This window comes from Callionymus lyra, chromosome 16, assembly GCF_982586985.1.
Source record: "Callionymus lyra chromosome 16, fCalLyr1.hap1.1, whole genome shotgun sequence".
In the NCBI taxonomy this organism is placed as follows: domain Eukaryota; kingdom Metazoa; phylum Chordata; class Actinopteri; order Syngnathiformes; family Callionymidae; genus Callionymus; species Callionymus lyra.
This window is the reverse complement of record NC_141833.1, coordinates 393,657-412,731: the sequence shown is the minus strand read 5'-3', so window position 1 is coordinate 412,731 and position 19,075 is coordinate 393,657. Positions and strand designations below refer to the sequence as shown.

Genomic DNA, 19,075 nt, shown 5'->3' with positions numbered 1-19,075 from the left:
GATGAACTCCGCCCTACATTAAGCAAATGTCACTTAAAAAATGCAAAAACGTTAACATGCATGATAATATAGTATTTGTATTTCAGATGAGAAATATCTTATTCGAAATACGTAAATTATCTGCAAGTGTTTTGGTAAAATGATGTTTTGTGTTACATTTAATTCTATTTAGTTTCTAACATTATTTTCATCAAATAACACTTTGCCAATGAGGCTACAAAGTACAAACTGAGATATCTTAAAAAATAAAATAAATAAATCATTTGCCACATACAGTATTTCGCATGTTTATCAAAATCCCATCTTATTGCTTTTCCTTCTTCTATGGTGACAATAAAATATGTCACTAAAACGCCTGATGTTCTGCATGTTGGGCAAGACTTCATTCGTCACACGTTGACTTGACTTCAGCCTCTGAAGCGATCATGAAAGCTGGGTCAGGAGCAATTGGACAGTGACTATACTCATAACATCACAGTGTCATCCCATGGATCCATGGATTTCTGTGTTGTAATACAGTCAAGAAGACAAAAATAAAAAAAACGTGCGATTGACTTGCTAAGTCGTCTCATGAAATAAATAAATATTAATAAATAACAAATGATGAAAAGTTACAGAATCTGACGCCTAGTGACAAGCTGCTATGTTCATCTTGTAAACATGCTTCTCTACACGTGCACGCTCCCTCGACGCGCTTGTTTGGAATGTTAGTGCGATTGATCCAAATTCTTGTACCAGCGACATAACAGCGGTCGTTTCCATTGTGTTATTGTTTCTCTCCCACCCCCTCAAACCAGGGGAAAAAAGCGAACACGTACCGTTTTTCTGCACGCATTGACTTGCACGGACACGGCTGCTGACACCTAACAAGTTTGATGGACATCCAGAGAAGGACCAGGATGGCAGGTAGACTCCAGTGGAGAGGAGAGCGAGCTGGTGTCTGGCTCCCACTGACGCTCCTCGATGCGCTCTGTGGAGGAGAGAGAGCGACGGTACGTCAGGGGCGAGGATCAGCCTCTCCTCCTTTCCCTTCTGCTCTTTTCATTGTTCCTGCTCTAATCTCCGACTCGCTCTCTGCCTATTTCTATCGGGTTTTTTTATGCTGTCATGTTATCACTGTGAAACGATGCTAGATGATGAATAATATTTTGTTATATTTGTCACCCTACTCTTCTAGCAGGACTACTAGAAATGATCAAACTTGAATAATGATCTCAACCTTACCAACATCCTCCCTACTGTATGTCCTCCTTTACTGCATCAATGAACCCCAAATAACCGTCTTCCTCATCTCCATGGTACCTCCATCTTCTGTCTCTCCACTACATGTCCGAACCACCTGTATCTATCAAACCTCTCTAAATGACCATCTCTCTCAAAAACATTTATTTCCTGCCTTCTCCTTCCTGCCCCATCTGAATTAAAACCTGAGCATCTTCAACTTTCAGCTTCATGTTTAAGTTTTTATACTATATATTGTTTATAATATTATATTGAGTATTTTTCAAACAGTAAGTACCAGCAAAGTCATGTGAAGTTCTTCCCCTCATATTCATAAATATTATCAGTTTTCTTGCTCAGTTTTGATTGGGTGTCAATAAAGTAGCAGAAATAATCCCAATCCATTATACTTTAATTATTTTTCTTAAGACATTCTTATTTGTGCAGGCTTTTCCCTGATTTTCTGTGACTCCTATGTTTGTCTTATGTGTCTTGATCTTTTAAAGCATTTATAGTTTAGTTGTATATTGTTTTTAATCGTTAAAAAACTTTACAAATAACCTTTAACTTTAAGAGCTCTATTAAAGTCAAAGACCAGGCGAGATGGAGTGAATGCGTAACCTAGACAAAACTTAGCTTAACAGATCTACACTTTAATTTAAAAAAAATTCTTTAATAGTTAAGGGGTTTATATAAATCAAGACATTTTTAAATGTTTGTTAATGTGCTTAGTTGTTATTGTGTGATTTTCAGTTACTTCCTGTTTTTTTTTTTGAATGGTCTCACTGCATTTTGTTCCTGCTTGATATTCATGTCCAGCAGGAACACCTGTGTCCTCAGCAGCTCTACAGTGATTCGCTGATGAACTCATTGCCCTCCTTGTGAATATAGTCCGTCTTGAGCCAGTTCTGTCAAAGAGTCATTGTTGGGTACTTGTTTGGATTGATCACCTGTATACTAAACTTTAGCTGGAATTCAAGACCCTATTTTCCTTGACCTCTGCTGTAGAGACATTTGTGCATTTCATTCTAGATTCTGTGCTCTCTGACAATACTACAGCTCGACACTTCTACCAATTTGAATTTGTCACTCCCTATGCCCAGTTGGAGGCTGCACCATCAATCTATGGCCACATGGAGGGTCCATTAGGGGAAAACCTGCCTCACAGAATGCTAAACCCTGCAGGCCTATTTAGAGGATGGTAGAATAGAATATTTATCGCTACCTTGGAAAGGCCCCAAGTCCATTGCAGGTTTTGACCAACATCAATTTCAACCTTTTTTATGAGAATATCTGTCGGTAAATGAGTAAATCCATTTTTTTATTAAACAATTTTCTGGCTGCCCCTCGAAATCCACAAACTGGTGCTTTAAGAAGCTTGTTTCTCTGAGGAGGGAAGTCAGCAGCAAGTCTGTCACTCCCCTGCCCTTCAAGCTCTGCCTGTCATTGTTTGAGCTCTTATGACTCGCTGTTATACTGCCCAGATGTGATTTACCAGGTGGTCCCACATCCATGACAAGGATGTTACAATGATGAAAAGGAAATCATGCAAGTATTCAGTGGGTACAAAAAGTAATCAGATCCCTTTCGATATTTCACTTTGTTTCATTGCAACCATTCTCCAAAATAATTTAAGTTAATTTCTGTCCTCATTAATGTACACTCAGCACCACATCTTGACAGAAAAAAGAAAACATATTTATTAAGAAAGGAAAACTGAAATAACACAGGGTCATAAGTATTCAGACCCCTTGCTCAGTATTGAGTAGAAGCACCTTTTTGAGCTAGTAAAGCCATGAGTCGAGGAATGATGCAACAAGTTTTTCACACCTGTATTTGGGGATCCTCTCCTATTCTTCCTTGCAGAACCTCTCCAGTTCTGTTAGGTTGGATGGTGAACGTTGATGGACAGACATTTTCAGGTCTCTCCAGAGATGCTAGATTGGGTTCAGGTCAAGGCTCTGGCTGGGTCATTCAAGAAAGGTCTCCGAAGCCACTCCTTTGGTATTTTAGCTGTGTGCTTAAGATCATTGTCTTGTTGGAAGGTGAACCGTCGGCCCAGTCTGAGGTCCTGAGCCCTTTGGAAAAGGATATTGCAACTATTTGTTTTCCCTGCAGCTGAAAAAAAACCCATAGCATGATGCTACCACCATGTTCACTGATGAGCAGTGCCTGGTTTTCTTCACACATACCTCTTAGAATTGAGGCCAAAGACTAACTTGTTCTCATCTGACCAGAGAATCTTATTTCTCATAGTCTGGGAGTCCTTCACGTGTTTTTTGGAAAACTCTGAGGGCTTTCATACATCTTACACTGAGGAAAGAACTTTCTCCCATCTCCCCACTACACCTCTGGATCTCGGCCACAATAAAGTTCAATCTATCTCTCTCTCCATCTATCTATCTATATATCGGTTCTTTTTTTACCTCCCTCACCAAGGCTCTTCTCTCACGATTGCTCAGTTTGGCTGGATGGCCAGGTCTTGTTAGAGTTCTGGTCGTCCCAAACTTCTTCCATTTAAGGATTATGGAGGCCACTGTGCTCTTAGGAGCCTTGAGTGCTGCAGAAATTGTTCTGTAACCTTGACCAGATCTGTGCCACAATTCAGTCTCTGAGCTCTTCGGGCAGTTCCTTCGACCTTATGATTATTATTTGCTCTGACACTTATCGTGAGCTGTAAGGTCTTATATAGACAGGTGTGTTTCCTATTCAAGTCCAATCAGTTGAATGAAACACAGCTGGACTCCACTGAAGGAGTAGAACCATCGCAAGGAGGATCAGAAGAAATGAACCACACGTGAGTTAAATATGAGTCACAGCAAAGGGTCTGAATACTTATGACCATGTGATATATCAGTTTTTCTTTTTCAATAAATTTGCAAAAAAATATTTTTTCTTTCAAGACGGGGTTCTGAGTGAACATTAATGAGGGAAAAAAATGAACTAAATGATTTTAGCAATGAAACGAGAGAGTTAAAAAAAGAAAGGCGTCTGATTACTTTCCGTAACCACTGATTGATTTTAATGTGAATAGTTCAACTTTCTACCTTTTTCCAAAACCTTTTCTTTATATGTTTGTATTTCCTCAAGTCACTCATTTTGATACATTTATAATTTATCCAAATGATTACGTAAAAAGAGAAGGTTTTCTGTAATAAATGTACTTCGATGAAAGATTCAAAGTATTAACCGTTGAAGAGTATAGGTTTTTAAGGGTAGCATAATTCATCGTTAAAATGTGTTTTATCCAATCAGAAGAAACAAATTTATCAAATTATTAAGAGTTGCAATCGTATCTCAACTCTCAATTGACTATTTATAGATAAGTTAAAGCGATATGTTGAGCGAACATGGTACACTATTTTGGTACACACTGTCGTGTATTATAAACGAACCTCAAGGTCATTGACTTTGGTCATGTCAATTCATATAATATTTGATTAGTTTTTAAAATCTAAACATTCTCTCTTGTTTAAATTACCTTTTGACCAGGACATGCTTAACACGTCAGTGACCTACATTTACTTTCCCTTGATTAACGCCAGCCGTGGATGTGTGTGCGATGTTGCCACGCTTGAGCAGGTACATTAGTGCGTGTCTAATTGTGCCTTCACAGGACTGAGCCGACTGCTATGTATCTGTTTGAGCTCTGATTTTAATGATCTCCTCCTTCCCCCTCAGGGCCAGCAGTAGCCTATTTCTGCCCACATCAAGATAATTATCACAATCTCTGAGAGAGAAGTGGTTTCCCTTCTTTAACTTTTCCTCTCACAATCCTCTTTCCCAGCAACAAATGTTAAACTTGTGCCCCACCATCTATTTGTATGAGTATAAAGCACCAATTAGGTTTCCTCGCCGCGTTAATTGCGCATTAAAATTTGCAAACAAGTTGTTGTTTTTTTCCTTAAAACAACCTTCTCATTAAACAGCCTCCATAATACAGCGGGAGTGTGAAAGCCACGGTTGGCACTTAGAACCTGAGATCTGCAGGAGCATGCTTGTTCGTGCCCACTCACTCCACTGTCCAACTGTCATAAGTGTTTTGTGATCCCATCACTATTTCAAGCACTGCCAACGTCAGAATTTAGGTGTGAGTTCTACATCTTCCATCCTTTGGCAGCTCCTCCCACAGAGACGGAATTTTCCGTTAGATAATTAGTGCCTTTTCTTTATTCTTAAATAGTCACTTTTGAGCTGCCTTTACATCCACATGCCTTTCTGTGATGAATTCAACTGTTTTAAATCTGGGCAATTGTTAATAAGAAGAAAAACGTGATGCTGAAATGGCAATTTGATACACATTTTAAATGATCTGAATGATGAAACATTTATTTTTGAAATGTACGTATGCTGTAATGTTCAAACATGGCTGCAGTGATTGCAGTGAGAATGGTTCATATCTGCAGCAACTGAAAAGGACTAAGACATAGCATACCTTTGCTGAGGAACTTGTTTTACATGAATGTGTTTTAATCTACATATCAAACCATTGTAACAATACAAACCTTGATTGTTAGTTTCATGAATCGTTATTTTCTTCAACTTCTTCTTTGGCTTCTTGTGCTGTACTGTATGTTACTTTAGTGTAAACATGCTTTCCAACATTTGGAACCGTCCATAAATCAAGGCAGTTGTGCCAAGCGATGTATCAGTGTGGTGTAGTTCGAGTTGACCGGCAAAGCTACTACTACGACATCAAAAGTGTCGAACCACCTTCTATAGTTTCAGCTGGTCAGAAAAAATTAAATAAAATAAAGTCGTGTACAGTTGGTGAAACGATGTTTCTTTGACTGAATGCAGCCAGTAGTGTGGAGGTTCCAAATGTACTGATGGCTATCTTTTCATTCTAAATCATTAGGTTTATTTTTTCCATTTTACACATGACATTCTTAAGCACAGCTTCAAACAAAAATAAAAAATATATAGAAAAATAAAATTCAGAGTAGGGACTTTAAGTGTTATGTGTGAAGTTTAGTGCATTCCAGTTTTTGTACCACAGAGTTTACATCATCGACCATTTGTATGTTTGCATACAACAGATTTCAAGCTAGAGCAACTCTTCATTGCCGATGTGCCCCATCGTGTTAATTCTGTAATGCTGCTTCCACCTGCTGGTCGTTTTAGCTCATCGCTGTAAATCATTATCGAAGTCATAGATTCAACAATTTAGGTTTATAATATTGGTCAAAACATTATCCGCTTTGCAATTATCCGCCAAAGTGAAACCAATGCAGAAGCCGCATTTCATTGAGTGCCCGCCTGACTTTTAAGGCAATTATAAATAAAATAGAATTTACATGATTTAATTACACATAATCTAATCTGCATCATACTTCCAAGAGGTTTTTATAATTATTATTATAAGAAGAAGAAAAGCTAGTCAATGGGTCTACAGCATGTATTTTAGTGAAATAGTTTAAAGGTCAGGAAAATCCAAGATTATTATTTTCAGAGTTTGATTTAGAAATTGAAGAGTTGATGGAATCCTTTAAAAGGCTGTGACGGATATGTCTTTGTATTTTAAACTAAATAAAGCGAAGCTTGATACATTACATGTACCTCTTGTAAAGATAATGAAGACTTCAGCTCTCATCTTATCCTATTTTATGTATATAGTAAGTAAGTAAGTAAGTAATATTTATTTATATAGCGTTTTTTCGAGACCAGGGTCACAAAGCGCTTAGACAATCAAAACAATACTCAAAAAAGTACATACTTTAAAGATCAAGATAATACTGAGAACAACACATGAGTTCGAGAAATTCAAGGAAAAGCCTGATCAAGCGCAAAGAGAGAGGAAGATATACCTTCTTTCTTAAGGCTGGGGTTAAAGCTTCCTGATCAGAATATATCCAACCTGAGCTCCAGTTGTCTCTTAGCAAGCATCGGCAGCTCATTTTCAAATTGCTTCTCAATTCCTCTCACTAAGTGCCCTCTGTTTCATATTACAGCTGACATGAACCTAAGAGAGAGATGAGTTGTTCAGGTGGAAGGATGGAGCTGAAAGGTTCAATTCTTTCTATTTAGGTCCATGGATGAGAGTTTGACTCTTGATTTATACAACCTCACTGAAATAAATGTTCTGGTGCTCTGATGAGCGTTAATGACATCGGATATGAGCTTGTGTCCCTCATCAAGTCTGTGGATAAAGGTCATCAAAATAAACAAACAATTGTACTTGCTTATCCCATCTAATCAACAGCAAGGATGCTACTTAAGATGTCTTCTGACAAGTGTTGTCCTCATGCAGGTTTAAGCTAGAACTTCATTTTCAGTAAATCCAGACTACAGGGACAGAAACATAGCCGTACTGAAAGTGTGCAGTGACATCGTGAAGTCGGCTGATTCTGGTAATACACTGTTCTGGTTCTCTTGGATCTGTCCTCAGCCTTTGACACAATTGATTGACTGTCTGGTACTGTGTTACAGTGGTCCTCGTCATACCTTTCTGGGCGCAGTTTTAGTGCATCTGCCAATCAAATGAGGTCTGAATCAGCGGATCGGTTGTGAGGAGTCCTTCAAGGTTCTGTTCTGGTTCCTTTATTATTTTTGCTGTACTTGATTCCCCTGGGTAAAATCATTCAGAGATTTCCTGATGTTTCTTACCAGATTTCTGCTGATGAAATCCAGCTCTGCTGCTCCTTTAATCCAACTGATCCCCAGAGGCTGAACAGTTTAGTCAATTGTTTGCTGGAAATCAAACAATGGTTGAGTGAAAACACTTTGCAGCTAAATGTGGACAAAACTGAAACTCTGGTGATTGCTCCTAATGATAAGGTTCCAGGGTTGAGTCAGTACTTGGGTGACTTAAGTCAGTCTGTCAAACTGAGCCTGAGAAACCTGGGTTTTGTTTTTGACAAAGACATGTCTCTAGTTCAACACTGTAGAAAACTGACCAGTAACTGAAAAATCTCTAAACTTAGGAAAATGTTGTCACAACATGATCTGGATCTTACAATCCATGCATTTGTTTCTTCTCGTCTGGACTATTGCAACAGTTTGTTTTCATGTCTTAACAAGAAGGAACTGTCTCGCCTGCAGTTGATACAGAACTCTGAGTAGCTCTAGTAGAAGAACTCACATTTACCCAATCCTTAAATCTCTTCACTGGCTGCCAGTTTCTTTCAGGATTAACTTTAAAATTTGGGTTCTTACTTTCAGAGCTATTCATGGTTAAGGTGATGTAAGGCTCCTCCTTACATCAGTGATCTGATCCAGCCTTACACCCCAGCTCGGGCTCTGAGGTCTGTGGATCAGAATCTACTGATGGTTCCTCGCACACGGTTCAGGACCAGAGGAGAGAAATCCTTCCAGGCTGTTGCTCCTAAGCTTTGGAACGATCTTCCTCTCTCTCTGTGTTTGATGAAGTCTACTGACTCCTTCAAGAAACATCTTAAGACATTTTTATTTGCGCAGGATTTTCCTTGATTCCTTGATGACTCCTGTGTTTTTCTCTGTATTATCTTGTCCTTTTAAGTATATATTTGATTGGGTATTGTTTTGATTGTTTAAGCGCTTTGTGACCCTGGACTTGAAAAGCGCTCTACAAATATAAATTATTTACTTAGTTACTGCAAAGTTAACTTTATTTATGACTGGAATATAATTTCCTCAAGTCAGGCCGCTCTTGCTTCTGGTCTCACATTGTTTTCCAATTCAACCTTCCTGCTTCCCTGCGGCCATTGACTGGTTTTTGGACTCCACACAGGTGAGCGATGTTATCTGAAACAAGCCTAAGGGCATGCTGCAGGAGTTTGTCATGCGTTCTATAATCTGTCTGCTGTTGACATTTCTTTGTATATAGGCAAATGTTCAATCCTTTGCAATGACATTTGTATCTCTGAATATAATCAATACATTGACTTGGCATAACTAATAATATTATTCCTGTAAAATCTTAAATATTGAAGCTGAATATTGGGAAATATGTGTCAGATAAAGTCTTTTTTCACACAACAATGTATTTTCAAGTTATTATCACAAGTTATAAATAATTTCATACATGACACCTTTATGTAAGTGCTTTACAGACACTGTGATAAAAGTCACTTTTGTATATCCGAAGCTTGTTTGTGGGCCCATGACTAATTTTAATCTTTATACAATTATAACCATTAGGGACAGTGCAGGAACTCCAGACGCTAAGGAGGAAACTGGTCAGCCCTTGACCAACTCCAATGCTTTGGATTCATCTAAAGAGGTGAGGGCTTAAGTCCATGGTAGCATCAAGACAAACATCCAAAGATGGCAAATAAGGTAAGGTTAAACTTTATTGATTCCTCAGGAAGCAAATACTTATTCTGCAAAAACATTGTCATGTCAATGATTGACCAATCAGCTGGACTAGAAAGATGATGTTAATAGAATCAGAGAGTTTATCTCAGTATCTGCTTCTAATATTTTATATGAGGATTATTAACACAGTCTAGTCAACCTTTTTTAATTTACAATAAAATTGGAATATTACTTAAACTTTAAAAAAGCACTAAGACGAACATACTTGCACTTAAGTAGCTCTCAGTTATAACATAATATAATAATATAAATAAAAAATAACAATACAGTGATCATATTGTATGATCTTGGAAATTCTAATCATATTACATACATGTCTTTCAATTTGAATTTAAATTTGAATAATTTTTCCTTTTTGCGACTTCTAATAAAAAAATAATATAATTTAATTGAAATTCGGGTGCATTGGTTGCATTTCTTTAAACAAGATCTAATCAACAATTCAAGTTTCTATATTAAATGAAATGTAAAAGTTAGCCATTAAGAAAAATAATTGGAATCTGATGAGTGGTGTTGTCGGAGGATGGGCCCAGAGAAACAAAGACAACCACAGGATCGACGGGATGAGTTGGTTGGTTCGTTGTTGAAGAGATCAGAAGTCTCGAATTCAAGAGATAATTTGTTTCAATTTAACAATGAACGTGTTTTATATATTAACAAGTCATGTCTTCCATATGCATACTTCGTGCGCTCTGACAAAATGCTGTCATGATTAATATTGACTGAACTGAAGGCGCCACACATCAGAACTCGTCCAAAGATGATTCATCACACAAAGAAAGCTCTGAACCTTGACCTGAGCCATTTTGTGCTTTTTCATTCCTTGTGTAGATTTGTATTTAGTAGAAAATATAATATATACTGGGACAGCTTTATCTCTACAATTTATTTTATCATCCATCACACTTTATTTAGGTAAAAAAAATGTGTCCCTCCCTTGAACATTTAATTTGACTTATTGGAATAACTTATTTTTCATTTGAAAGATGCCCTGGAAGTATGTTTTGTCTTAAATGGGTGTGATTTTGTGATATCACTAGAGTGTAGTCTATGGTATTGGTAGACTCAGATAAAAAAAATGTAGCTGAAAAACATCAGTTCCTTTTTGGCCTGCATTACTTTTGGTTTCCTCACTGACTCCAGTCTCCAGATACTGAACCCAAAATCGTTTTATATATTGAGGACCTCTCCAGAGGTGTCTGCTACCTACCAAATCAACATCAACAAAACCCCTTAACTTCAGGAATACACCCTGTTAAACTATTATACAAACTATGTTTGGAAATATGTATATATCTGAACAAGTCATTTAACCACATTGTTGCATGTATTTATTCCATCAGTTACAGGATAAATCTGCTTCATGTAATAATGGGTCATTAAAAAGTAAAATATTAATAAGATTTACCTTTGATGCAAGAGAATGTTTTTGCAAAGTGGAGACCATAACTAAAGCTATCATGGTAAAAACAGATTTACTAATGCATCATCTGGAAATTTTTGCTTTATAGACTATATTTGATGAGGTCATTAAAAAGTCATAACAAGACTGGAGCCTTTTCTAGAAAAGCACAGACAACAAGCACATTGATCTTTAAAATAGAGTTTATTTACCATTTTGTAATTCCAACAGATTACGATATACAGCAGACAGGACTACGAACATTTTGGCCCTAAAGGTTGAAGAAGACATGTTAAATCGATCAACGTGACAGAAGGTTCCAGTGGAACTGTATGCTCTTGTGCTTTTGCTCTTTACTCATCCCACTTCATTTACCGGAGTTACATTGTGGTCATTTTCTCTTTTCACAGGAAGACCACAGGATCTAGAATAAATGTAACAAATAAATGACATTTTTTTTTGCTGATAATATGAAGCAAAACAGTTTAAAGTGCTTCAGATGAGATGATGCTGTGATGAGCAGTTGTGACATCAAGACAAAGAAGCACAGACACAAGGTTTGTGTTTGTTTTAATTGTAGAAAAAAAACAACAACTTTGTGCTTTTGTTAGTCTCTTCAGCAAATCTGGATTAGGAATACTGCATGTTTGAGAGGCTGCGTTTACATGCTCAACAACACTTTGAGTCTCCATCTCTAGTGTGACGGAAGGTTTCGAACTAAAAAGGCATCAGAACCACAGTTGCAGACTCAACTGAATCAAAGATGAACATGTGTCATCGTCATCACGAAATATTCTGTGGGAAAACTCTGGTGTAAATTTAACTAAAATTCAAGTTTAACGTTAAAGTATATCTCTTAGCTCATAGAAGCCTGGATTTTTAGAAAGAAAGAGTCTATCTTCTGGAATAGTTTCACATAAGCAAGACAAACATTATAGTTCCTACATGTAAAACACTGGCTTTGGATCAGAGTTCTCAAGGGGTTTGCTTTTGATCATATTAAAATCCCCTCAAAACCTTCTTCAGTCACAAAGGCAGAAAAAGGCTCAAATACTAAAATGTGATGAACTTCACCTAAGAAAGCTGACTTTTGCAGGCCTTTCATTAATACTTAGTCAGCTCACATTTTGACATCCATGCCTATGGAGTAAGCCGTTTAATTTCTATTTTAATTTCAGTCACTTCAGGTCCTACAGGATGATCAATTGTTTGTAAATCATTGCTCCAGACCACAACACTTAATGTCATCTTAAAAAAAATCCTTGACCCAGTATTATTGTCCGTGTAAACACAGCCTATGAGAACACTGATATGATGAAAAGAAAAAAGAAAAAAAAATCACATCATAATTCAATAGTTTCAGTGTTGATCTTGCTCCAGTTTAAACGACATAAAAGGCGTCCGGACTGCTCACATTAAGGGGCCACGACGTTGCGATCAAGAATGAGTTTTTTCCATGTTGGTACAAAACATCAGTGACATACAACTTGTATTGCTAAGAAACAATTAAATCATGGTGGCACTGTGTCGATGGAGTGGACAGTAAAACCCAAGTTCAAGTCTTAATCCAAAGCTTATTTTGTTTGGCGACACCGTTAGTACCAGCTGGCTTGACCTCCACTTGTCTGCTCTAGAAGCAAAACAAATAACCATCACAGTGGATACAACCCAAGATAGAATATGTGTCACTTTGTTTTCTTCATTTAGTATAAAATGTATTTTTTTTGTTGTAATTATTCATTAGCTGACTTACATACAATATTTTTTAAGATTAGTACTACATTGACATCAATACTGTACTAGGCCTGCTCTACATGCAGACTTGTCAATAATATGAGCGCAAACACTACACACAAAGTACACAATACATCTGACTCACCTACGTTACACTAGAAGAAAAAGAAAGAGACAAAAACAAAGGCAAATTGATACCCTACCCAACCCTTGCCTGCAAACACACACCCTGACCTGCCTCCCGAGATACAAGTAAAACAAACATGTATGCACAGTCCGATTATAATTTTTACATTACTGTACAAAGGGGGGGAGGGTTGTGGAGCCAGCAGAGATGGAGAGGGTTGGGATATCTAGCGATGGCATGATAGCATGGTGGCCAAGCGTCTTACAACAACAACACAAGACGGTCTCAGCGTGTCAGTCCAAATATACACAGATGACTAGGCTCAAAGTCTCAAGAACATTTTCATTATTGGAAATTCTCCTGACAGGAAGCACGATTTTGATACTGTAGAGAGATATTCTGGAATCAATTCAACCCTGACTCCTGACTAACGTGCCTAAAACTGGATTTTTCTTTGCTGCAGATCCAACTCTGTCAGAAGAAGCCTGAGCTGCATGGCAGTTCAGTGGAAGCATTGCCCCATCAAATGGAAGGTTATGGTACTGCAGAGTCAGGTTAAATATGATAAAACACTTAACTCGGCAGTTTCTGTCCTTGCAGAGTAATATGGTAACATGTGCATAATCCTAGATTTATTTGTGCTCAATGATGATTTTCACTTCCTAATAACGTTCAGATGTGTTTAACCTCACAACGCATGGCATGAATCTGAACACACATCAATCTGAAGCTTTCTCCAATTCATTATGTGTGTTTACACATGCTAGAAAATAAATTTCCCATTTTAGGGAAGATTGATAAGGATGAATTCACTTCAGTAGAATTTTCTCTTTAAGCTGAATAAAATGTCGGGGAACAGTATTTGTCTTTTCATCGTGGAGCTCAAGGTCTATTATTTCCTGACTGGGAAGAGTGGCTGCTAGTTGCTTGGCAACTGCTTCTTTTTGGGAATTGTTCTTCGCCATGCAACCATCAATCACCTTCGGTTGTGAGTCCAACTAGTATACTGGATGATTCTATTTTCTCATCCTGTTGACATGCATTTAAAAGCATGATATTCACTTTCCTTATTTAACATATGACTTTTTACTATGATTAATATACATTTACAGTTGGATTTCAAGCTTTAGTGTTCTTAACAAATCAAAATGGATCTGCTGAATAATCTCTGGCTATGAACGTCTGTTTTCTGTGGTGAAACCAAACTGACATCCACTGAGATTGAAAAGATTCGATAATGTTCCAAGTCCTATTTCTGAAGATAATCATTAAGGAAGTGACATCTGTCTTTACCCTTAAAGGTAGTGTCCAATGCTTCCTTCCCGCACTGACCATGGATTCTGGTGAATTCCAGCTGCTTTGGAAGAAGAAATGTACCTTAAGACCAGCAAAGCAGAGATGTAAGACGTACAACTGACTGATGGAAATGTGCCGGGGTAAGGTGACCACAAAACAGCCTGCTAGAGAATATTGCTTTCATGGGATGTGAGCGGTATTGTGCTTTCAGACCCTACAAACCATTAAACTCCACAAAAACAGAGAACATTAAGAAAAACAGTATATACATACTAGATATACCAACAACTACTTGTTCCTAACTACAGTGTTGTGTTTTTTGGTTGCATGTGTTTTATGGGGCAACTTGCTACCACCCAAGAGGACACATTGTACTTCCTCCAGACTCAACTTTTCCCAGGGAACAGAACAAATGCTTGGAAGACTTGGGAAGATGGCACTTGTATGTACAGAGTTGCATCCACATGGTTGCACGTGTCGGGGATAGAGAAAGTCAGATGATGCAGGACACCTTGAATTTGAGAGCTTCCAGAGGCCAGAAACGACAACAAAATGTTCTACTTTAATTAGACCCTGAGAAATGGGTACTGGGATTCTCATCAGTTAAAATAAAATGTTTACGTGTGTGTGTGTGTGTGTGTGTGTGTGCATGTGAGCATAAGTAGGTGACGATTCACTTGAACTCGCAGAATGGAGACAGTGTCTTTCAATGCGGCTGCAAGCAGCTCACGCTATCCTGCATATGAAGGTGACATTTACAAGTTTAATAAAAAAAAAAAAATACAGGAAAAAAAAAATGAGCTGCTTCTTTTAAAATGACGTAGTCAACGACCCGCACACATACACACAAACAGCAATCACGTGGACAATTATCCAGTATTTTGTCTTGATTCCTTTAGAGGCAACACACAGCTATAAGAAGAAGTTAGGGTAGATATAATAAGCCCTTACAATATGTAAAGGTCTCCAGCGAATGGGATCTCCCCCACAGTGGACTGCAGGAAAGCGGGGTTAGGATGAGGAGAGGGAAGTGGACGAGGAGATTTAGTTGAGCGCAGCGATAGTGGTCTATGCGCTGGCGTTTGGGTTGGTGTGTGTGTTGGTAGAGCCGTTGCTTCCCTGGATGGTGAGGCTGATGTCATCCTTGATCTCCTTCTCCTTCAGCTCTTCCTTCTCCTCCAGCGGGTGAGTCTCGAGCGTGTCCTCTGAGACAACTGGGGCATAGTGTCCCGTTCTGTGTTCTTTCAGAGCAGGACCCCATTTTGGGTGGGGCTTACAGGCATTCCTTAATCGCTAATGTGAAAACAGAAAAAATACATAAGCATAGAAAAAAAAGCATAGTTGAAATCTTGTAATCAATGTTTGTCTCTATTGGACATTTTAGGAAGTGCATATATTTGACAACCCATAAAAAACCATCCCATGAAAATCTGTTAAAGAAAAATGGGATTTATGGAAACATGACATAACACTTGAAAACTCATACCATGACACTCATTTCCACACTTTTGGAAAAAGGGACATACCTCTCTGAAGGTGGCACCTGGAGACTTGGAAATCTTGTAGAGGGCATAGACGGGTATACAGACAACCGAGGACAAAGCCATGGCAAAGCCAATACCCAAGGACCAGCCGGGGTAAACGTAATCATTGTAGGTGATGGGCTTGTACTGAATTACTGTGAAGATCAAGATGAACTGCAAAGAGACAGCCAGATTTAAAATAACATTTGGAGCAGAAAGAAATACTTAAATGATACTTAATATGATAAAATAAACAATAATTAATTTAGAATAAAAAAGGAGTCAGGTTTATCATATTTGTCATCAAGTCATTGTCAGAATTACTTTTTACGTTTTCACGGTCCTCATTCGGGTTAATTACATCACATTTTTCTTTTTTTCCTACTTGCTTTAATTGTTATCTTAGTAAATGTAGTAAATCTATTTTTGTATTAAAATAAGTCAAATTGAAAATCATATGTACTATCCCTATGTATGAGTGTGTGTATTTATAGACTAATAACCAAGCACATATAATGTCACACATTTTTTAATTCTAATGGCCAAGAACACAGTCGTGTTTAACGAAAGATTTAAAATCTGACTTTGGTCAGTGTTTGATTTTTGGAATTGTTTTGTGAGTGGCCTGACGGTCCAAAACCACATGAGAATGTGCAATCATCAGAGCAGAGAAGTGAGAACAAAAGTGCATAAATCTGACCAGTAATCCAAAAACAAAAAAATCACAGCTTGACCCAGCTGCTTAGATAGAGGTCAATACACGCTACTGTGTCCCAGTCGGAAAGATTTACTATGAGAGGTTTGAGTCGGAAACAAATCCGGCCAGATTAGAATCAGTCGGAGTGAAATGTAGGTCAGTTTTTTTGCAGTGGTAGGGCAGAAAGTTGTGGTCCGAGTGCGCGACAAACTTACTGAGATAATGACCGGGGAGATGAATCTCCAGCAGACTCTGAAAAAGAGAGGAGGGGGAAAGCCCAGCATCATCTCAACGTCTCTGAAGTAGTTTTTGTGACCTGTTGAAACAATAGAGGTGATCAGAACTGGGAAAGTAAAAACATTTGATTAGACCTGATTAGTAATTGTTACACCAGTTTTCATCATCATTAAAGAATAAACTCTTCTTCCTTCAGACCCCAAGATACTAAAAGTCAAATCATATAAAGATTTTTTTTTTTTCTAAAGCTATTCGTAAACGTGATCAGGAGACAGCTCTGCCATTAATCTTATTTTGACATACATGTACAACCCAGGACACAAATCACTAAACAAACTTCCAGGCTTGAAGAATTGTTATCTTAAGCTGGCTATACGGCTATCCACAGTAGGCTGAATGAAAAGTGATTGTCCTCATTTGACAGAGAGGAGAGTGCCATCTAGTGTGTACAAGGAGGAATTAAATATGACATCATTTTGAAGTTTAAATTGATAGTCACAGACAGTCGCCTTCATGGGGGTAGAATGCAGCTGGTAAGCAATTTGTTTTGTAGTGTGCATGTGAATCACTGAGATGAGGATGACGGCCTACTGAAGGATGAAGATTTAGGGTCAACCCCAGGATTGTGACTCTTCAGACTTTAACACCAGATTCTGTTAGGCAACCAGATTATCGATAAACTGACAGTTGGCACACTCCCGGCTAAAGTCTGTAAATTCTTTTTTAGAATGAAAGTGTTGATAAATATAGAGGTTTTGTTGCTCACCGTAAACATACATAACACAAATGCACATGATGCAGGAGATGATGACCAGTGAGAAACTGGCAGCATAGTTGTCCATAAGCAGCAACCAGTAAATACCAGCCTGTGGACAAGAAGACAAGTCATGGGGGGGCTCCTACAGTTTCAATCCATGAGGGTTAAACTGAGCTCACCTGCGTGGTCAGAGGCACGCCCAGTAAAAAGCCAACCACGGCAACAGACAGCGTGACAACCGTCTTGTTCCGGATGATCCAATCTGTTCCAATCTCATCCACGATGGCTGTGACCAGCGTCTCCAGCAGACAGAACTGAAAAGACGACAAAAGAGATTAAGATACGTTTCTGCAGGGCCTGCTGCCGTTTTCTCATCTTCACCTGAGTGCCAAGTCCCAAAAGGATGAGCATAAAGAAGAAGAGCAGCGACCAGAGAGGGGAGATGGGGAGAAGAGTGAGGGCTTCTGGGTAGGCGACAAAGGCCAGACCTGGTCCATGGTCGGCCACTTCTGAGACAGGGACGTTCAGGTGGTGGGCCATGAAGCCCAGAATGGAGAAAATGACAAATCCAGCGTAGACGCTGGTCGCACAGTTTGTAATGCTGATGATGATGCTGTCTCTGTTCGGCCGAGTGAGAAAAGTCAAAAACATCATGAGATCGAGGAAGATGAGATAAAGACATGGGTCTCTCCACACTGCTGATAAAAAGGTCAACAGTAGGGTAAATCTAACACTGAAACAACATATTATTATATTGGTATATTACTCATGTTACCCATATTGACACCGGTTCTGATATGTTAACCAGCAACCAGACCAAAATAATTCTGAATGGACATGGCAAAGACCCTCATGCATGCAGTCTCACACACAAACAATTTAGCCACTTATTAAACTGGCAGAACAGAACCCACCCAAACCGACACACAAAACACAAATAAGACAAATTGTTATTGCAGACCAGAATGTAATTAGAATCATGTTCAAAGCAATTTATATATTCTAAATTTAGGAAAATAAATGTATTTTTATACTGGTAAGGTTGTGAAACATTTTGTGTCCATGTTTTTAACATTATTTAACTACTGGACCCGTTTCAAAAGCACAAGTCTACAAAATATTTGATGAAAACTACAATACACATTGCTACGCATTACAAAATGGTTGAAAGAAAGACGTGTGTTTTGGTGTTTAAAAAGCTGTTCAGAGTTATGAGGTGATTACAACAAGCTACTATATATATTTAGTAAAAATGCAGGAAATCCTGACTACTATTAGAGAGTATTTTATTTACAACGGTAGGACCAGAGACAGTTGTAACTATGTTTAAGAAAAGTTAAATGCTTAGCCTGGTAAAATTAATGCATTGGAAATAAATATTTTCTCCTAAAACAACAATCTTTTTATCATTCCCTGAACACTCACCACTACCGAGTTATCTCCTCAGATGTGGAGGACTCTAAACTTTCAGTTTATCCCTCAACACAAGCTTCCAATCAAGTCCTCTCAGTCTCACACAAGCAACTGTCCTCGCTGATGCTCCTGGAGTCGAGAGCTGCTCCACGGGGAAAGCGCCACAGAGCTGATAAAGCTGCTGCACAGCTGTCAACGTGGATAGCACAACTTCAAGCTCCTGACAGAGGCACAAATAATCTTTGCAGCCTCTCCATGAAGATGTCTTCATTCTGACCATGCTAAGAGTGAATGACATCTTTTTTCTCTTCTTATCAACTCTTCAGTCTTGCACTTCCAACAACTTAACCTTCTCTGCAGCCTGTTTGATGCT

At 38.3% G+C, this 19,075-nt stretch overlaps 2 protein-coding genes across 6 annotated transcripts in view; both read right to left on the bottom strand.

Moving 5' to 3' along the window:
* The window catches only part of lrrc24 (leucine rich repeat containing 24), a 46,273-nt gene extending 45,346 nt beyond the window's left edge, over positions 1–927 (bottom strand). Inside the window, exon 1 of the mRNA XM_087810250.1 lies at positions 819–927. The gene's annotated coding sequence lies outside the window, so the exon portion shown is untranslated. The remainder of the gene's footprint in view (positions 1–818) is intronic.
* Positions 928–11,103: 10,176 nt separating this feature from the next.
* slc6a9 (solute carrier family 6 member 9) overlaps positions 11,104–19,075 on the bottom strand; it is a 54,139-nt gene continuing 46,167 nt past the window's right edge. For all 5 annotated transcript variants that reach the window (XM_087812021.1, XM_087812024.1, XM_087812020.1 and 2 more), the window contains 6 exons: positions 17,671–17,908; positions 17,469–17,603; positions 17,299–17,398; positions 16,511–16,611; positions 15,602–15,772; positions 11,104–15,368 (listed from right to left, as the gene is read on the bottom strand). In XM_087812021.1, the coding sequence (XP_087668147.1) occupies positions 15,144–15,368; positions 15,602–15,772; positions 16,511–16,611; positions 17,299–17,398; positions 17,469–17,603; positions 17,671–17,908 (970 nt within the window). In that variant the 3' untranslated portion in view covers positions 11,104–15,143. The remainder of the gene's footprint in view (positions 15,369–15,601; positions 15,773–16,510; positions 16,612–17,298; positions 17,399–17,468; positions 17,604–17,670; positions 17,909–19,075) is intronic.